This window comes from Coffea arabica, chromosome 5c (genome assembly GCF_036785885.1).
Source record: "Coffea arabica cultivar ET-39 chromosome 5c, Coffea Arabica ET-39 HiFi, whole genome shotgun sequence".
Classification (NCBI taxonomy): domain Eukaryota; kingdom Viridiplantae; phylum Streptophyta; class Magnoliopsida; order Gentianales; family Rubiaceae; genus Coffea; species Coffea arabica.
This window is the reverse complement of record NC_092319.1, coordinates 39,826,103-39,847,366: the sequence shown is the minus strand read 5'-3', so window position 1 is coordinate 39,847,366 and position 21,264 is coordinate 39,826,103. Positions and strand designations below refer to the sequence as shown.

The window sequence follows — 21,264 nt, the reverse complement described above, 5'->3', positions numbered from 1 at the left end:
AACTTGTAATAGCTAGCTAAGCTTGCAATTTTAAGTGTACCACAGTCAGATCAAGTAAACAAGACGGATGATAAGGAACGAAAAAATGCAGTCCATGATTAATAAAATATAATTCTTGGTGACAGCTAAAGTGTTAGAGAAAGATTAGGACGAAGTCCAATCAAAACAAAGTGTAGCATATGGAGATTTGCAATGCGTTTCATCAAGCAATATAAGGAACTTTTGGAGTTCTTAGTGCTCGTAACTTAGGGTACTTGTGTTTGTTCAAGACAGTATAACTGCTTCCCAAAGGCATACAGTACGTTCTCCAGTTCGCAAGAAAGAAATGTTTATCTCTTCAATGGTCTAAATCTATTAGGTTTTACAAAACAATGTTGTTCTAATTATATTCTTTAAAAGTTTCAAATCTATCTTTCAGTTTGTAAAGTTTGGGGTTTTTCTTGAACTAAAAATTTTTTGGCCTGTCGAATAAAAAAAAAATTCAAGTCTATCCGAGAGATAACATGATATATTCAGAAAAATGATCAGTTTCATCCCTCACATTTTATAAAAATATTCTTTGAGTCACTTATATTTAAAATGAAGAAAATTCATTTTTGGCATTTAAAAACTGAAGCAAATTCGTCCCTAAAATCAACTTTCAATCTGAATCTAAGTACCCAACAATCCAATTTTAAATTTCAAAGATATAATTAGTAGATCACTTGATTAACTTGATGTGTCACGTTTGATATATTTTTATGCTCTTCTATCACTATGATTTTATGCATGTTTTATCTTTAAAAGTGCTATTTAGTTGTGGTTTTATGGTTGGATAGTGTTAAAGGCATTTGTGGTAAAAATAAAGCAAAAAGAGATTAATTAATAGGAAAATGTGACCTCAAGTGGTCAGTAGGCCTGTCAACGGTCCGGGTCTAGACCCGGACCCGGCTCGGATCCGTGAAATTATTGCGGGTATGGGTAGGGATTTAATTCCGTTACTCGGATCCGGATCCGTTTTGTCAAACAAAAAAATAGGTTGGATACGGAATATAGTATTCCGACCCGTATTAGACCCGGATCCGGATATAAATGGATTAATAATTTAAAATATGTATATTTATCAATATAATTTGATTAGGGTGATGTATTTGAGTAAAGTCAATTTGATTTATTTTCTTATTTTGTTTTTTTTTGTATTAGTTAGAAATTAGTGTACAAATTTATTTTTTTCTCATTTTTATTAGAAATTGTAAATTTTCATAATTTTTTTCGGATAGACCCGGACCCGGATCCGAGACCCGTTGGATCCGGATCCGAAACATAGAGTAGAAGACCCGTCGGGTAAACGGGTCGAATCCGGATCTAATTTGGTATGCCGGATCTGGGTCCGGGTCCGGAATTCATTATTTCGGCCCGGACCTGACCCATTGACAGGCCTAGTGGTCAGTAGCTGATAGGTGATAGGATCGATGGGGGCCAAACAGAAGACCCATTTGAGCTTGACGTTGAATTCAATCAAATTAACAGTCTAGCTATGATGGGTGCCCGTCTTACAACCCGACGTAAGACTCGATATGCTCTGGACAAATGACTCCTAATTTAAGTGGGTTTTTTTATTCTATCCTAGAAACCAGAGAATCTGTGAATTACTACCGACGTTCGAGGTAATTTAGGTCAAATGATTTCAGGTTCGACCTGGACTCCCACTACTACATGTTTGGGTTTTTAGTAATTAATCTTTGACACTCGCGACAAGTGATCATAATTCAACTTCATATTCACGTGAAATTTAATGAACCCAAAAAGGAAAAATAAAAAATTATGACATAAAAAAGAAGAAATAATCTTTCCTACATTGTTATTATATACACTGATAGGTCTAGATACTTGACATATCATTTCAATGCAAATTTAAACACCAAACTTTGTATGTATGATATGCATCTAGACTTGCAAGTGTATATACTAACGGTGCATGAAAAGATTTATCAAAAAAAAAAACCTTACTATTCCAAAACAAAGAATGGTCTTTTATGTTATAACTTTTAATTGTTTTTCTTTTTCGGTTTAATAAATATCATGTGAATGTAATGGAGTTGATCGAGTGATCTATCAATTATATCCCCAAATTTATTATTGAGTTATTGGATGGTTTGATTCAAATTGAAAGTTGGGTTCAGAGATGTAATAGATTCAAATTTTAAATGTAAGGGACGAATTTACTTTGTTTTAAAAGTGAGTGATGAAAAGAATATTTTTGCCAAACATAAGGGATGAAACATGTAATTTTTCCCTTTCGTTCCCCTTACAAGAGATATATAGTAGGAGATTAATTGTGCTTTTCTAGTGTTTTTTAGGGCTTCTCCATCCAAGTTGGCATGTACAATCCAATAAGATACTTTAATCATTAGCTTTATTTTGTCTATATACTTCGATTATCGTAAATCATTGATTAAAGGTCTTATCATGCACATTGAATGTTTGGTATTATTGACGTGTAAGCCATAGAGTTTAGCTCTAGCCTATTGGTTTCTGTATCATTTCAACAGCCTATCGTATGAGCCAGACCATTTATCTACCACCCAAAAGTCCAGAACTCCATGTTACCTTATTAAAGCTTGTTAACCATATTACTGACCGATAAAGTTCAATTTATTATCAATTTCAATCATTTCGAACAGAAAAGAATATCTTGGGTTCAAATGTTCGTGATTATCCAACCTTAAGAGGCAAGTTTATCTTTTGGGTCCGACCCAACTATGACATTAGTGACTACTTTATGCTGCATATGTTTGCTAACCCTTTAATTTACCACCCAATTTCAATTCTCAATGATCAGATTCTGGTTAATTACTATGTCACGGACCACTAAGTTGAATTATTTTGGTCAAATTGAATGATTAAAAAACAACCTTTTTTGGCTCACATGCTGATCATTATCCAACCTAGGAGGGGTGGTTTAACTTTAATCTCTAATTGGACAAATGAAAATTCTCATGTCATGACTGTCTTTCTGACTTAAATGCACAGATGTACATGGAGTGCGGTCATTTCCTTTCGTATCAGATCATTCATCATGAAACTGACCTTGGACTTGGACTTAACGGACTCAATCCAAGGATTTATGCGCTCATATTATCAAAACCATGTTGTTAGGGTATTAATTACCCCATCCTTCATTTCCATAATCCTATAAGGGTCCTGGTTTGGAGATGAGTGCTACAATCATTCATTTCGTTGGCCTATCAAAATAAGAGCAATTTTCATGTCTTTGTTTATATGTCTAATTCATGGAAACTTTATGCAAGCGTTTAAGAACTTAAAGAAAATACGTCAAACTTTTTTGTTCAAGAAAATGTGAAGAAAAACTTGAAAATTTTATTTTTGCTCACATATATTTAGTAGGGGTGGGCACGGGTCGGGTACCTGCCCCTAACATGATTTGGCTGACCCGACCCTAATATATCGGATCAGCCATTTTGCGACCCTAACCCGCTCCTAATATTTTCGGGTATCCGAATAGCGGGTACCCGAAAAAAAGGGGCGGGTCATAGGGTACCCGCCCCTAAAAAAAACTATTTTTCAATAAAAAAAATTTATTTTTTACTTAATATCAACATGTTTTTCAATAAAAAAAAACATGTTTTTCCAATTAATATTGATAGAGATATTGTAATTAAAGTCCATACATCACCATTCTCACACATTTCATCCAATAATCAAATCGATCTCATAAATTTAGTACATATTAGAATATCTAATAGACAAAACGAAGTTTCATAATAATTTTGAGTACATCACCATTTTCACACATTTCATACTTTTACAACACAACAAACACAAGGATAATAAGTATTTGGTAACTTCCCCAAGGATAATATGGTACAAGATCGCGTCTCAAATAAGTCAATTGTGAAATCAAGTTCGGAAAAGAATTGAATAGAACTAATTATTTTTGAAAAAAATATAACCAAAATAATGTTAAAAATCTTCCCCAACTTCTTTACATCTTTGGAATAGACCTTATGGTATTAAGGTGATGAAAAAGAAAAATAAATTTCTTACTCTAAATAAAAGAGACAAATTAAAGAGATATAATTGCAAATGAATGACACAAATATTTTAATTATCTAGCTAACAGAAAATTGAAACTCCAAACAAAAATCTTTGATTGAATTGATGCAAGATTTGCAGGAAAGATCGATGGAGGTAGAATAAAAATAAAAAAGATGAAAGGGATGAACAATTTTTATAACAGAGTTTCACAAATTTTTTTTTCATTTTGTTCATGTTTCACCGAGAATATTCGTTTTCTTCAAAAAAAATGAGAAGAGTAGATCATATAGGATTAGAATATGAGGCTGCGAGCCACTTCACTTGCACTTAGAATTAAAAATTACAAAATTATAAAATGATCCCTACTTTTTTAATATTTATAAAATATACCCTGCGGGTCGGGTACCCGCGGGTTTTTATTTTTCTGATCCGTATCCGTACCCGATTTTTCGGGTACCCGACCCTCATCTGCCCCGCTAAGAAAAATCGGATCGGGTATCCTATTTTTCGGATCGGATCGGATCGGGTTCATCGGATTTTCGGATCGGCGGGTTTTTTTGCCCACCCCTAATATTTAGAGCTATGCCTTTAAAGAAATTCAAATCACACATTTATTATTTACCAAGCACCTTTCTCTCTACCTTTTCAACTATCAAGTTAAACAGAGACACAAAGACGTGTTTTCAACTATCAGGTTTCAAGATTTTATTTCTCATTGATGCATTTAAATATGCTTTCAAGAAAATTAACGATTTAAAGCGTCAAAATAATCATGAAAACTAAATGTAACTCTTCACTATTACGCATAATGTATGTTAAAATGGCTCAAACATCAATTCTTAATTAGTTCAGCTATTGGCCAATGTTCTGTCTTTCTTGCCACTTGCCTGTCGCATTTTAATTTAATCATCATTATCATCGTCATCATCTTTGTTACTTCGTTTATTTCGAAGATTTATAGATTGAGAGATTTATGAGTTTTATCTAGAAGAAATTAACGGAAAGTCAACCAAAAGAGTATATGCTAGGACAGTTGTGGACTTTACCTGCCGTAACGTTTTTGCACATGGAGGGGTCTTGAATTTGCCGTACCTTTGAATATTTTGATTAATGATTGTCAAACTAATAATTAATAGTTCCATTATTTACTATGTATTTTACTAGGAAATTGTATCCTTTTGGATTCTGTGGAAGAATATTTGGCTTCCAATCCCATTTAAAAAATTGTATGAAGTAGTTGACACATTCATCACCATATTCTTTATATTATTCTTCAGTTTCTTGTTTGGTGGGAAATGTGATATATGCATCCAAATTCTGCCAGATATAGAATCACCATACCTAAAACCAGGGAAACATTTTTATTTGTGTGTTAAACATTTTGAGCATATAACCTAAAGGTTTTTATAAAACTAGCAGTGTTTGTCAGTGGTAAAACTTCCATTTATTGGAACAAAATTGCTAATGGCTTCATGTAAAAATTCTGTTGGTGTGTCCTCGCCCATGGTTTTAGCCCACAACTTAATAGTTTTTGCTAATTTGGTTAGAGACCAGAACTGAAGCGTTGCATTTGATCAACTGTTCCTTTTCTAACAATTCTAGTTAGGTGATGTGACAATTGAATATGATGAATTAGCCAATAGAAAGTCCTTGGTACTAATGTTATTAGCACTACTTGTCAAATGATGGACCTCCCTATACCAATATTATCTCTCTCTTTAGGACCTTATACATGTTTCTAGATGGTGTCCTCCTTATTTGTTTCTTTTTGCTCTATCTTTCTCCCATTTTTAAAAATACATATTGATCCTAACATTCTTCAATTTTCTTCTAAAAGTAGTGTTAGTTTTTCAACTTCTTACCGCACAAAGACACACACATCCATTTTTCAAGGGGATAATTTTCAGAAACACGTCTAGTTTAAAATTTTCAAATATATTTTCAATCACCATTTTATCTCTCTATCACATTCACAAAGACACGTACTAAAAAAGAATTTCCCTAAAAGTATTCAAAAAACCAACCATATAAGTGGATTTCTAGTTTTCCTCTATCATCATGTCAAGTTAGACCTTTTTCTAGATAAAATGAGATTGAAATAACTATCTGGAGTGACGGTTAACATAAGCCAGTCATCAAAAGCTACTATTACATTCTAATGCCCTCAAATCATCAGTTTTGCAGTTTGCACCATTATAAGGACTTCCATCAGCGACTGTGGATGATGTAAAGGCATAATTTCTTGCAAATTAAGCTTTTTTAATGTGAAAATGATAGAAGGCTTTGAGTCATTATTGGCCACATTAAGCCTAGTGGTTCCCAAACCTCTACTCAAGGTAAAGGAAGAACAAAAGAAAGTCTGGCGGTTCATCTGTCAATTATCCACAAGAAAGCTTAATAGAGTATTTAAAATCCTAAACAATTTTCAGCTAGCTGTCACTGCTTAAGATATGTAGTGACGAATTAAACTCTTAAAACGCTTTTGTCGCTAATTCCTTTCCTTCATTCTCAATCAATAATCCATACAAAAAAAAAAAAAAAATACAACCACTAAAATTTGTGTACTCAAATTTATGCCAACATAAGATGGCAGATTGTGTGGATATATATGAACAAGATTACCAGTAATTCCACTATACATATAATAGTTTAATGATGCTTAATCACATAACGTCAGCTAATACTTGTCAGCTAGCCCAGGTAGTGGAGAACCATGGAGAATGGCATCAGGCAAAGCCCTTTCTTCTTCAACTCCACATAGCCATTATTCTTTCCATCAAAGTTTATGCTGCTTCTTTCATCTGATTGATGTAAAGCAACTGGTCTGGATTCCTTTCCCTGGAGAATTATCAACAGAAAAAAGAAAATAAAAGAAAATTTTTTTGATATGGTATGTAAGATTTTCTCGCTTTAAATAGATTTGTTGCAAAAGTTTTCAAAGAGTTGAGAAAAGGCAAAAGGAATTATTTTGATTGTAGTTTGCATCGATCATTCTTACCAGAAAATTGCCGATACTTTCATCTGTTTTTCTGTAAGTCGAATCCATCGGCTTCAAACTACTAACCTAATATTCATCATTACATATGATCTTAAAACATAAAACTTTGCTTAAATAGAATGATGAGAAGAAAAATAACTTTAAGGGAAAAAAAGAAGAAGTGCTGAATTCTTGTTGTCAGACCTTGGGGCTATTGACAGGTGAAGAAGCAGTGTCTTCCAGATCATCACAAGAATATTTCTTGGTTCTTTGTTTCTTGACATTCAATCTCCTGGGGACCTGCTGGTCAGAAAATGCAGAACATGGACCGCTTTCCTTTTTGTTGGGAGAAGCTGCATCAGAAACCAAAGAAGGGCTACCATTTGAATATGATGAGCTATCATGTTCCTTCTGATCTGATGAAAAATCGTCAAAATATTGAGTCCATCCAGATTCCTCAGCTGTAGATTGTGCTGTTCCTCGAGAACCTATAAATTTGTTGATAGAAGAACTCATGATAGGACCTTTCTTGAATCTAAGAGAAAAGATATATGAAGAAAAATATGTATGTGGATGGTATTTGTTTGGAGGTGGTTAAAGACTTTGTAGTTTGATCAGCTGTTGCAATTGCTGGCCTTTGATCAATGTGGTGTCGAATCATTATGTAAGGTTGCTACCTTTATATATAGTTTAATAAACATTAGAGTGAATAGAAAATGCCAAAAAGGTTGATGTCAGCAAGGGAGAAAAATGGAGCCCATGATGTGGAATCTTGGTTTAGGGGAAAAGAATTTATTTAGTTAAGGATCAGCAGTTTCAACAAGAAAATTTAAGGGGAAAATGAAAGAACGTGCAAAAAGGAAGAGAAAATTGAGGCTAAATGTCTATGGGGTTTGACGTTTGTAGTAAAAACAGAAGTTGCACTGAATGTAGGATCCATCTCATTATGGTTCTGTGACTCATCTTTTCTCTATTTTATGCAACCATTATTTTTTTTATTCAAGTATGCGGATTCTGTTTTAGTTATTATATAATCGATTCATTCCAGTATTGAAAGAGACTAGAAGCTTGAAACTACTAGCAAAAGTTCTTCAGAAAAATAAAAAAAACCTAGCAAAAGTAAATGATGTCAATTTTGTGGCCACAAAATTTCTTCAGTTAGGCTTGGAAGTTGAACAAGGTAACCAAATTGGTTGCCACAGCTTGTGCAACCATGTTCTTCACGATATTGAATAGTTTCCTCTTATTGTCTTGGGGCCAATGAAAGGAACAACCAACAGATTCATTTTATGGCATGCGTAAGTTTCTTCTGTTTCATTTTCATTTAATTTCCTGTTTGGGGAGCAGGTTATGGAATAAACAGTACTTGATCCAACTAGTTGGTGGTTATTGAGCTGAATATTTGGATAGCAGTTTAAAACATCCTTGTGAAACAGGACACTGATATGGAAAACATGAAAATACAATAGGCAAATTAAAATTAGTTGTTAATAGGGGTGGCAAAAGTACTAGCTAACCTGAAAAGTCGCCATATTCAATTTGAAAATTAGGATATCTGATCTGTATTATTTGATGGGGTCAAAAAAGGGTCGGGTACCTACTTGGTTGTGGGGTGGGTTAAGATCACCTAATTAAAAATCCACGGGTATCTAACATGCCTTGCATATATATTTTTTATTTTTATATGCATACTATAACATAATATTTTTAGAGTTAAATAAGTAATTTTATTGAATAAATTGCATTACAAATATGGAAGACTATAGTTTATTTACAAGATTCATATGTAGAGGTCATGATCTTATGTTTTTTTTAAAAAAAAAGTTTAATTAATTTGGAATATATAATTAAAACAAGTGCTACTTATTTCAAATTTTTATTGATTTTGAATTTTTATAATTTTTCATTTTCTTGTATTCTCTTCGCATGTTTATTTCTTGGTGGGAGACTTTGTTTGAGAAAAAATATTTATTAAATTTTAGATGAATATATAAAATACAAAATTAAATTAGTATAAATCATTTTTTAAAAAAATTAAATGATAAGTGGAGCGAGACGGGTACTCGTTGATCCAATCATATCTCAGTGGGTATCTGATAACTAGGCAGTCACCGAAATGCAGGGTGAATAGGGATCAAAAAATAGTTGACCCACAAGGTACGGGTTGAATCAGCCTAATAGTACACATGGTGGGTACCCGACCCTGCCCACCCCTAGTTGTTAATGCTAGTTTGGCCATCCAAAGTAGTTAAAAATCTCGATTTGGTCCTCCAAACCGGAAAAGATTTCCAATCTAGTGCTTCCATTCAATTCAACCAAAGTTCTAAAATTTGATTACTCAACAAGAGAGCTAGTACATGCATTCTTGGGCAGGGCTCTGCAAGTCAAGAGATGAATTAGTCTGGCTAAACTAGAATACCTTCTTCTATTGAAAAAAAAAAAGAAAAAAGCAAAAGAACTACTTAACAAGGGAGCTAGTGCATGTTGAATCATACAATGGGGTACTACTACTACTATTATTATTAGATTTTTAACGTAAAATTGGTATCTTATTGAATAAGAAAAGAACACAAAAAAGTGGGAAAAAAGAGGAAACAATTGCAAAAACTGAACTGTTACCTAGAGGGTTGATGAGGAAACAAATAAGCTAATTTTCACACCAATCGAGCTAGTAAATGCTCATCAATGGCATAAAACAGCGACTGCAAATTAGTAAAGTCACTCCTCTCAGCACATTTTAGCAACATAACTGACTCCCAAGCAAACAAACCTATCTTTCCTTCTATAATTTTTATTTCCACAAAATTTTCACTGTTTAATATTTTTTCACCTTTTCTTGTTCTTCCCTACAAAGAACAACAACAGCAGCAGCCACTTTCTTTTTACCAGTTTTGTGTTATTACAAAACGCTTAACCAATGTGTTCCGGATGCTCCATTTTGGTTTGTCGTTTTGACCTTATGTCAATGCAGTTTTTTTTTTTTTTTTTGGCTAGAATTATATTTTACTTGAAAAAAAAATCAAATTTAGGAGTTTTTTTTTTGGTTATAAATCATCACCAGTGCCACAAGGTCATTGCCAGCCTGTATACCAACAGCCGCAATGGTGGCTGTTATTCTTCTTAGGATTAAAAAAAAGTAAAAATGAAAAAGGCAAAAAAAGTGGAAATATTATGAAAAAACCAATATATTTGCTAGATTCTCTATTAGATCTTTTACTGAGTAGTCAAATGTTAGGGATATAATTGAAGTTGGATGGAAGGACCCCATATAAACACTTTGAAGGGCCAAATTGAGAATTGAACCTTCTTTGGTAGGGCCAAATTGGCATTGACCTTAAGATATAACTCTCAATTCCCAAGTTCACTAATCATAAAGTTCGAATTCTTCACCCTTTCTAGAGAAGAACATCGAATCTTAGACATCTGCACTCAAATAAGTAATAATGTTTAGAAAAAGCTTAAGGGATAAAAAAGATAACGTGGTAGACGAGCATAGAAAAAGGAAATAAATGCAGTATGCTAATGTAGACTTAGCTAATCGCAGAGGGATACATCATATTATCTGGTTGGTTCATTCAAATGCAAAATAGGTTAGGTCACTAAGCCTAATTTCCCTGCTTAGAATAACTGAATAGATAAAATCAAAGAAACAAACAAGAACTTAAGAAATTAATGGTCAAGCATTGATGTTATTTTGTTGGGCTCCATCATAAATTTGAATTCTATAAGACTCGCATGATAATTAGAAGTGCAACGTTTTGGGATTTTTGACAAACTTATTAGGTTTTTGTAATGAATCAAGGTAAGCGTTTTTTTTTATCCCTACTAAGTCTATTTGATAACAAAATTTTCTCTGTCAAAATACATTAAGCACCATTTAATGTGGACACATATTTACGTGAATTGCTAAATTTTTTATGAGTAAATTTTATATACACTGACAGTGTATATACTATTACCATTAGATTCATGATATGTGTACAAAAGTTAAATTTCAAATTCAAATTTTGCATAGTTGTCATTCATCCAATACGGATGGTGTATACACTGTAAGTGTAGGAAAAATTAATCTATTTTCTATTAGTACTCTTTTGTATTCACTCAAATCCTTATTATTTTATATATACTCTTATATTTTCTCTGTAACGGACACACTTTCACACGTATACACGTTCTCTCTCTCACACACACAGAGACACGTGCACACACTCATGATCATATAGAATCTTTTCTCTCACACACAATATAATTTTTTCTAGGGATAATTTCAGAAACCTCCCTTGAGGTTTCTGACAATTTCATTCGGCTCCTCTCAAGTTTAAAAAATTATACTTACCTTCTTTGATGTAGTAAAATACCTATAATACCCTCCATTTAGTAGACAATTTTAAATTTAAGGTAATAAATTTACAAAATCTAAAAAAAAATCTATTTTTCTATCTCTTGTATATTTTCTAGTTAATGTAACCTCTTTTTATTATCTTTAGTTTTGTGAATATTAGCAAATTGAAATTACAAAATCTACAAGAGAGTAGATCATGTGTTAAATTAGAAGGAAATGAAGAGACTCACAGTGATAGAAAAATAAATAATGAAATTGATGATTGAAATAGGAAGAAGAACCAAAGATGTGAAATTTGTCATATTTTGTTTATTGTTAAGAAAAACTTTTATAAAATATCAATAATTACATAATGATTTCTTTCATTGGATTAGAAATTTTTTATTATGATCTTATTGTGGAGATAGAATTTATTATCTACTTTTGAGATGTTAATATTTTTAAGGCCATAAGAGAGTTGTAATGGTGGTTCTAGATCAATTTAGTTTATATTGAAAAGGTATTTTAGTATTGATATTTAATTTGGGGGTATAAAATTGGTTGTCAATGGGGTTTTTGTGTGTGTGTGTGTGTATTTTTTATTGTGGCAAGTATTGATACTGTATATGTAATTTGGTATCTTTTGAATGGTTACTTGATTTATAACTTATACTTGGATGGTTGTTAGGAATTTGGCTTGTTGATTTATACAAAGTGTGAAAGAAAATGATTGACTATACTATAAATTTCTTTCTTAATTTTGTACAAAAGGGCAATTTAGGATTTTTGAAAGAAAATCTAAATTCAAAGACCTACATTGTTACTAAATAGTAAAAGTAGGGGAGGTACATATAATCTTTAAAACCTGAGGGGATCTCTTTGCAATTGTGAGAAACCTCAGGGGAGGTTTGTGAAATTATCCCTTTTTTCTATAACACATATTAAAACTAATCTCTCACTCACATCCTCTGATACAAGCACAGTTTTTATCTTCTATCAGATACACAGTCACATATAGACACATATTCTCTCTATCGCCCTCTCAAACATTCTTTTTCTACTTTAGATAAACGTATTCTTATTGATATAACAAAAGAAATATACGCAGTCTAGCATAACACTAGAAATCTAACGCCCAAACAGGGTAAAACAAACACAAAAGGAGGACCTCGAAACCAACTAGTAAAAAGGGAAAAGCCTAAAGAAATTTGCTTTGCCATGGCAAGCTAAGCTCCCAACTGTCTCAACTCATGCTCACGTGCTTCTAACTTAATTAGTATGGTTGCCTGAAAATCTGAAATGATTCTACACACAAGAACTTCAACAATCCATAGGTTCTTATTGAAAACTACTTGATTTCTCTAGTTCCACACATGATATATATTTGCTGCAAGTGTCAACTTACATACTTGAACCTTGGAAATACTATGCATAGAATATAAACAGTAACAAGACAACTCCATCGACCATGGATCTGGCTCCCTGTAACACTAAATTTGCTTCTAGACTTGATAGGTCATACCATACTGAAAGAACAAATGCTCGCAATTATGATTTAGCTTTGTAGATACAAAGCTCAAAATTTTTTTTTTAAAAAAAAATCTTCCGTAGTCATCCTCCTCTTGAATCTAACATTTGTACTAAGCCTATATCTACACAATAGCCAAAAGCCCAAAAGCAAACTGGGGAACAAAGGTTTCCTGCACACCAGCTATGCCAGCTTACCTCTACCCTCGGTTGATGCAAAGCTATAACTGTATCTTTAACTACAAACTTTCCAAGCCTACTTTGCAAGTAATCCGTCATTTTTGTCCCTAGAAAATTTCTAACTAGGTGGACCAATTGAGACATATATAAAGTGGATGACCTAGTTCAACTAACAGGGATATTAGCCAAGCAACTACTGATGCTAAAAATAAGTTGGTCCCAAAATAGTTTTGAGTTCTTATTCAAGCAGTAAATTTGTAACTGTTAAATTCTTCAATTAGATTTGAGTGGTATTATCTAGGCACTTTGAAAGTACAGAATACAAAAACAGAAATATTCAAAAGGATCCTTCTCTTATACAGTATTTTGACTAATGCACGAGTAATGTCTACCCGATTGACTAGTGGTGTCCTTGATAAGTGAAATAACTATGGTTGAAGCATTTAATTTTCTCAAATAAGTTTTTGCTTACTGTTTTTCTCATTTTGGTTAGTGGTATTCAACGTCTTATGAATCTTTTTCATTTTGCCAACACATTGTTTGCATGCATTTATCTAAAGTGATTTTCTTGTAATTTTTTCTCATCCTTATACGTAATTTTTATGTGATAGTTGGATATATATATATACCAATATGAGAGAGTTGACTGATTTTGTCGTCCTCTATGTAAACGTTTGTTTTTTTATGTTAACTCAAAGAGGAGATGTCCAACAGTAGTGAGAATTGGAAAGAAAAATTTAAGAGTGAAGTTTCTGTTCTTTGGCATGAATGCCGACTGGCAATTGTTGTTTTTCTCTTTAGCACCACTTTTTAAACCTTTTTTTTTTTTTTTTTGGTTTCCTTAGATGTTTCATTGCAGCTTTATGGCATTTTGATAGTGCACATCCAGTTTTGCTTTCTGCTAACTTTTCTTGGATGAGGGGCAGGAGCAGTCATCAGATGGACTGCTCTTGAGTTGTTCATGGTCACGATTTGGTCCAAAAAAATTATACGGTCCAAGTAATCTCTTGTACCTCGTTTTTAATAATGTTTATAGGGCCCACAAAAATTTGTTCTAAAGTTACACGTTGTGTAAACAAAGTTACGTCGTGTGTAAACAAAGTTACGTGATGTGTAAAATGCACAAAATCGCTAGGAACGGTTGCAGCAACCGGCAACCGTTCTTGCTCGTGGTCCACTTTTCTTCAAATTGGGGCAATTTCATAGGAAAAGAAAAAAGTGTCAAAAAAATTAAATAACTGTCCGAAAAAACATTTAAAATTTTCTACTCGAAATTTTAGCTTTATCATTATCAGTGACCTATTGGAATTACCAGCTTCTGCATTAAACAATCTTACAACCTTTTCTTTTTCAACTTTTAGTATTAGAGACTCGAAAATGATATGGCAACGTATAATAGAATTAGTTATAAACTGGAATGCTAATGTAAATTAGAGACTCGAAAATGATATATCAACGTATGTAAATGCCATCGTTCATTGTCTTTGCCAATCAAAAATCAATGGTAGACAAATAATAAGTGATCTTAAAAAAATCATTAAATAGAATATTAACCTCATCTTTCTTTGTGATTTCTCTTGCATAATGTGACTTGGTAACTAGGGGTCAACATAAATGTATAATTGTTCAGAGCTGAAGAAGCGCTGAGGTTCCCCGGACCGAGCTGATCGGATGAGCTCGGCGTGCTGATGGACGAGCTGGTTCCAAACCTGCGAGACAAACAAGAGTAAACTAACAAAGGGGGGTCCCGAGGTTGTCCCCGAGGGCACTCCGACGGTCAAGTTAGTTTTCCGGTGAGTCAAGTTCACGGGAGTAAACAGTTGAGAGTCGTTCTTGCCAATAGTGAGCGTACCCTTCTCCCCTTGGTGTGAGGTACCTTTCATACCTGCTGAGCGAGTCCGACCTCCGTACGTTCCGGGACCTGCCCAAAATAGTCCATATCCCGCACTCAGGGGGATTTCCCTCGACCTCTGCGGGATGGCCCCCAGGTCCTTCTGGAGCCCTAGTGGTGGCGCGGCCCTAGGCAGCTGCCAGGGGCCTGAGGTCGAGGCCCAGCTTGGTCACACCTGGGCTTCCACGTGTCCCGGCCCAGGATGGGGCCTCTGCACTAGCCCCCTAGATTAGGTAGGGCTGTCAGATAGACCTAATCTACCCCTGCCACGTGAGAGGCCAGCGCCGCGCACTGCTCTGCCCTTCCGGTACAGTGCGGTTTGCAGAAAAGCCGCGCCCACGTCCTTTCAGTTGTCGCATCTCTTCGGTCCCCGTACCATCATTAATGCGTTCACATGGGACGGTTCGATTTCAAGCAACCGTTTTCCCTCCATTTTTCCCCTATAAATAGGGGTCACCAGATTTCCATCCGCTCCATTTGCCACTTTCTCTTCCCTTTTGCATTTGCATTTTCCAGCAACTTCCGGCCTCCCGTGCCCAGATTCCGGCGATTCTTCCTTCCTCCCCTTGCCTTGATCATCAGTAAGTCCCTTTGTGATTCCTTTTCCTTTTTCCCTCCCTTCACAGTGTCTCTTCCCCCTTCTGCCACCTCCTGCTTTTTATGTCGGGTCATTCCGATGTTATTTCCACCGCGTCCCAAAGTCCGGCCCGTCGTAGAGTCACCAGAATTTTCATTTCTTTTTCATCCTCGTCCTCATCTTCGCCTTCACCTTCCCCTCCTCCTCCTTCTTCCTCCTCTGCTTCTAACCCTGACCTGCTTGACCCCATAGACATTATGAGTTCTTCTTCCGACCGTTCTCCTTCTGCCCATTCCCCTTCAGCCCGGGAGTTGGAGGAGGTGGCCGTGCTCGATGCCTACCTCGAGCGACGGGCCGGCTCCACCCCTTCCCCCAGGTCTCCCCATGACTCCCCTGGCGGGGCCCAGGGAGGAGCTGGAAAGGATAAGTACTCCTCCGAGGGGACCCCTGACCCTAAGGAGGGGGATGATCCCGAATTTAGCTACGGCTACCCCGACCACCAGGAGGTCACCATCTCGCCCAAGGCGGTGGCCGAGCTGGTCAAGTCCTACTCTATCCCCCCGACATTCGAGCCAAGGGCTGCCGGACCCGACGACCGAGCCAGCCGACCTCCCCTCGGTTTTGTAGCCGTCTACAAGGAACAGCTGATCGGGGGGCTCCGCCTACCGATCCCTTCGGCCCTGGCCGAGATCCTGAGCTATTGGGGGCTCAGGATCACCCAAATCCACCCCAACTCGATCAGGATCATCATAGGATTTCTGATCTAATGCAAACTCTGCTCCATTCCTTACTCTCTTTCCCTCTTCCGAGCTGCTTTCATCCTCAAGGCAGCCCTTATTGGGTGGTACTACTTCTCCCGCCGGACCGGGAACCCAGGTCGGGGGGACAAGGGCTGCCAGGACTTGTTCTATAAATTCCCCTCTTCCGTCAAGAACTGGAAAGGGGGCTTCTTCTTTGTCAAATCCACCGATTTTGACGCCACCGTGTGAAAGGTCGGGGAGGTCAAGACTGACCCTTACCCAGAGGACCTGGACTCTGAAACCCTCATCCAGCTGTTGAGTTCTAAGATGAAACTCTTTGCCACCAAGTTCTCCAGCAAGCAGATCTCTGCGGCCGGGCTGATGGGGACGTTGTCCGGGTCCCCTGGCGAGGTGGTGGCCTCCCCTATCGACCTCGACACCTGTAACGCTGACCCTGACCCTGTAGTTCATTGCATTTGCATACATGTATATTTTCTTACCGTCCTGTTTTGGCTGATCCAACGATGTTTTTTACAGTGAGGAGGCTTTCCAAACTGCTAGGCGCACCCACTGAGGAGGCTACCCCCACTCCTCAGCCAGAGGCTGCCAAGGAGGCCCCTGGGGCGGCCTCGACCCCGGGGGGCGGCCCAGCTCCCCAGAAGGAAGCACTGGACACCTCCTCCCCCTCCAAGAAGGCCGCCAACAACAAGAAGAAGGCGGCCGGGCAGAAGAGAGGCCGAACGGATGAGCCCTCCCAACCCGGGAAGAAGCTCGCGCTGGTCCCTGCTCAGCCCCTTCCCTCACACTGACATCAGGGGAGCCAGTCCACCTGGGCGTTGGCTCCGCTGAAAAGCATGCTCAGGAGTCGTCTCCCCCGAGTTTGTGGCACTTTCGCCATATAGCCCCCCTGAAGCCGGGCCAAACCCCCACCATGCACGACCCTCGCAGTTTCTGTCCGTCCTGGGGGCTTTCCATCAACGATCGAGCCCAGTTTTCCGAGTTGGCTCGCGAGCTGATCACGGGCGCGGTCCTCCCACGCGACAAGAGGTGGATGGAACTGGCCAACCCCCCCGATCTCCTGGACGCGTATTACACCGCTCAGGTTCAAGTAAGTTTTCTAACCTTTGGGCCAGTCGCGCCTCTGTGTTCTGCTCGGGTGGCGTGACGTGCTAACTTGCTTTCTACCCTCCTCGGGCCAACGCCGCTGGGGCTGCCCTGGCGATTCGCTTCTCCGAACTGTCTCCCGATTTGGAGAAAATGCGCAAGCAGAATCGAGAGACGGAGCAGAGGCTTGCCCAGGTCCTTAAGGAGGCGGACTCCCTTAAGGCCAAACTGGGCAAGGCCGAGAAAGAGTTGGAAACAGCTCAGGTCCAACTCGCCTCCACTAGGTCGGAGCTCGACCAGGAGAAGGCTGGCGTGGCCAAACTGAGGGAGAACCATGCCATTGAGCTCTCCGGCACCGTTAGCCGGAAGCGGAAGAAGGCTATTCAGGAGTTCATCTCCTCCGAACAGTTCGCCAAAGACATCGCCCTTCTCAACGGGCCCATCCTCCAGGTCGGCTTCACGCGAGCCCTAGATAGGGTCAAGGAGCTCGGCCTGCCTGGCTTCGATTTGGCTGCTTTCAAGGAGTACAACCCTAATGTCGAGGAGAAGGTAGACTGGCTCTTCGACGGGTACTGCAAGGGGCATGCCCTGGAGGAGCTGGCGGGCAGGAAGGATGTGGGAGCCGCTCTGGTGGAGGTCTCGCTGGAGGAAGGGGAGGCTTCCGGCAGGGCTCCCGGGAAGGAGCCGATAGCCTAGGGCGGCGACCACTCCAGAAACCCTTTCCATTTTCTTATAAGGATGTGACCATGCCCCAATTGAAAATGCTCTTGAAGGTCCATTTGAGATGGGAAGGTTCCCCTACTTCTGGGTTCAAGGCCTCCATAGCTGCTCTCCTGAACAGCCTTCACCATACGCCTCTCAGCATGCTTAAGGTGTACCTTCAGCTCCTGCTCCAAGCGGGTCACTAGCACAAGGATGTCTTTCTTTTGTAGCTCGGTAGGTTTTGTAATAGATAGGTTGGAAACTTTGTAATAGATAGGCTTTAAATGCATATACAAAATTCAAAGGAAATTTCCTTGCAACTTTTTCCTGCACCCCACTGCAACAACCAAAGCCAGGCGCCGACCTCCTGGGTCGAGCACCAAATGCATACCCCCGTTAATCTAACAACTAAATCATTAGAGACAACCAGATTGTTGAGACCCTGTGCCGATCTCCCGGGTTGAGCACCACTTCAAAGTTTTAACCCTTGCCGACCTCCTGGGGTCGGGCACTTCACGTTAGAGGTATCCACGCCGACCTATTGGGTCGAGCGTCGAACTTTCAGACTTCCAAGTTCCCGGCCATGCCGAGCTCTTGGGGTTGAGCATCCGCTTGGAAGTCTTAAGGCGTACCGACCTCTCGGGGTCGAGCATCGCCCTCCGCAAAGGCGTCCAACTCATCACTTAAAGGCGTCCGTCGACCTCCTGGGTCGAGCGTTTGAACCTTCCGACTTCCAAGTTCTCGGCCGTGCCGACCTCTTGGGGTCGAGCATCCGCTTGGAAGTCTTAAGGCGTACCGACCTCTTGGGGTCGAGCATCGCCCTCCGCAAAGGCGTCCAACTCATCACTTAAAAGCGTCCGCCGACCTCCTGGGTCGAGCGTTTGAACATTCCGACTTCCAAGTTCTCGGCCGTGCCGACCTCTTGGGGTCGAGTATCCACTTGAAAGTTTTTACCCGTGCCGACCTCTTGGGGTCGAGCATCACCTAACTTCACAAAGGCGTCCAACCCCCCAGCCCTCCACTAGGATACTTAGCGTGGGGGCGCTGAGTGTGCTAGTGTATGAGTTGAACTTAAAAGGCAAACAATCACAATGAATTTAAAGTTGACGAACATTTATTGAGTTATACAATTGAAATTCAGATTTTGAAGAACAGACAGTCAAACACCCTGATCTAACCTACCTTACGAATAGTCGCAGATTCGGGAAGTGCCAAGTGCGGGGTACCTCTGTTCCATCTAGTTTCGCAAGCTTGCAGTAACCGGCTCGGCTTGCCTCTAGGACCTTGTAAGGTTCCTCCCAATTCGGATCGAGCTTGTTGGAGCTATGAGCACGGCTGACCGAGTTCTTCCTTAGGACCAGGTCTCCCCGCCGATACTGCACGTTCCTTACTTTTGCGTTGTGATAGCGAGCGAGCTGGCTTTTATACTTTAGCCATCCGTATCGCCGCTTCCTCACGCTTAGCCTCCAGCATGTCCAAGCTATACCTCAGCTTTTCCTCGTTGGATGACGCAACGAAGTTTTGTGTCCGAGGCGAGGGGAGGCCGATCTCCGCAGGTACCACCGCCTCTACCCCGTAAGTCAGAGAGAACAGGGTCTCCTGGGTGGCCGTCCTGGGCGTAGTACGGTAAGCCCAGAGGACATTAAGGAGTTCTTCTAGCCAGTTAAACTGGGCCAATTCCAGCCTAGTCTTCAGTCCTTGGAGAATGGTTCGGTTTGCATTTCCCACCTGGCCGTTGGCCTGGGGATGGCCGACCGATGTGATGTGCTGATTGATCCCGAGCTCGGCGTACCAGCTCTTGAAGGTGTTTTCTGCGAACTGGCGCCCGTTGTCGGATATTAAAACGTGCGGAATCCCGAAGCGGCAGACTATGCTCCTCCAGAAGAATTTTTGGATTGCTCTCCCAGAGATAGTGGTCAGAGGCTCTGCTTCCATCCACTTCGTGAAATAGTCGATGGCTACCACGAGGTGCTCATACCTTCCCGGGGCTAGTGAAAGGACCCAGGAGATCTATCCCCCACTGAGCGAAGGGCCAGGGGTTGTGGATGGGGACCATTTCCCGAGCTGGCTGATGGCGTAATGGGGCGTGCACCTGGCAGGTTCGGCATCTCTGAACCAGGGCCATGGCGTCTTGGAACATCGTGGGCCAGTAGTTGCCTAGAAGGAGGCACATTTTGGCCAGTACCCGAGACCCCACGTGTGCTGCGCATAGACTCTCGTGAACTTCTCGGAGGACATAGTCGCTCTCTTCTGGAGTCACGCACTTTAGCCAGGGAGATAAGTATGACCTCCTGTAGAGTGTTCCCTCAGCGTAGGCGTACTTGGCAGCTCCGAGCTAGATCCGGCGAGTCTCGGTTTTGTTCTCAGGGAGTGCACCCGAACTGAGGAAGTTTACTAGGGGAGTCATTCAGGTGGCCGAGCTGTCTATAGCCAGGATCTGGACCTAGTCAATACTTTTCTGCTTGATCACCTCTACCAAAACTTCCTTCTTCAAGTGCGCAAACGAGGAGGATGCCAGTTTTGACAGGGCGCTGCACGCTTGTTTTGCGATCTTGGCACCCGCTCGATTTCAAAGGTATCAAACAGGGCTATTGCCTCCTGCACCTTGATCAGATATTTCTTCATGATCTCCTCCTTGGTCTCGTATTCCCCGCGAACTTGGAGGACGACGAGTTGAGAGTCGCTCCGAACTTTGATTGCGGTTATACCCATCTGGTGGGCTATCTGCAACCCCATCAATAGGGTCTCATACTCAGCCTCATTGTTAGATGCGGGGAAGTCAAACCGGAGAGCATAGGTCAGCTCTTCCCCAGTTGGCGAGATGAGCAGCAGACCTGCTCCGCTTCCTTCCTTGCTGGAGGCCCCGTCTACGAACAGTGCCCATGGCTCCTTCGGCCGTCCATCCTCGCGCAGAGGGTTTAGCTCGGTTAGGGTCAAGCTGGCCCCCTCAGCAAGGAAGTCTGCCAAGGCTTGGGCCTTGATGGCTGTGCGAGACTGATAGCCGATGTCATATTCGGCCAGTTCGACGGCCCATTTGGTCATTCTGCCCGAAACCTCGGGATTGGTGAGTATCTGCCGTAGGGGCTGGTCGGTCATGACAACGATACTGTGGGCCTGGAAATAAGGTCAGAGTTTTCGGGCAGCGTGCACCAAAGCCAGGACCAGTTTTTCAGCCGGCGTGTACCGCGTCTCCGGTCCTTGTAGAGC

The 21,264-nt window shown here is 40.0% G+C and overlaps 2 protein-coding genes across 2 annotated transcripts; both read right to left on the bottom strand.

Moving 5' to 3' along the window:
- Nucleotides 1-6,518: 6,518 nt before the first annotated feature.
- LOC113691061 (vascular-related unknown protein 1) lies at nt 6,519-7,678 on the bottom strand. The gene is made up of 3 exons (XM_027209247.2): nt 7,220-7,678; nt 7,037-7,102; nt 6,519-6,876 (listed from the first exon to the last, which is right to left on the bottom strand). The coding sequence occupies exons 1-3, from the start codon at nt 7,529-7,531 to the stop codon at nt 6,730-6,732; spliced, it is 525 nt and encodes a 174-aa protein (XP_027065048.1). The 5' UTR covers nt 7,532-7,678; the 3' UTR covers nt 6,519-6,729.
- Nucleotides 7,679-20,547: 12,869 nt separating this feature from the next.
- LOC140007339 (uncharacterized) lies at nt 20,548-21,153 on the bottom strand. Its single transcript, XM_072050073.1, has one exon. The coding sequence runs from the start codon at nt 21,151-21,153 to the stop codon at nt 20,548-20,550; it is 606 nt and encodes a 201-aa protein (XP_071906174.1).
- Nucleotides 21,154-21,264: the final 111 nt, after the last annotated feature.

What these genes read in the sequence shown, in the direction of transcription:
- LOC113691061 (XM_027209247.2), bottom strand. Translation starts at nt 7,531, where the DNA reads ATGAGTTCTTCTATCAACAAATTTATAGGTTCTCGAGGAACAGCACAA. An exon ending in CACCTGTCAATAGCCCCAAG is followed by an intron (nt 7,103 to 7,219) that starts GTCTGACAACAA and finishes GATGAATATTAG; the next exon opens with GTTAGTAGTTTGAAGCCGAT. An exon ending in AAAGTATCGGCAATTTTCTG is followed by an intron (nt 6,877 to 7,036) that starts GTAAGAATGATC and finishes ATAATTCTCCAG; the next exon opens with GGAAAGGAATCCAGACCAGT.
- LOC140007339 (XM_072050073.1), bottom strand. Translation starts at nt 21,153, where the DNA reads ATGACCGACCAGCCCCTACGGCAGATACTCACCAATCCCGAGGTTTCG.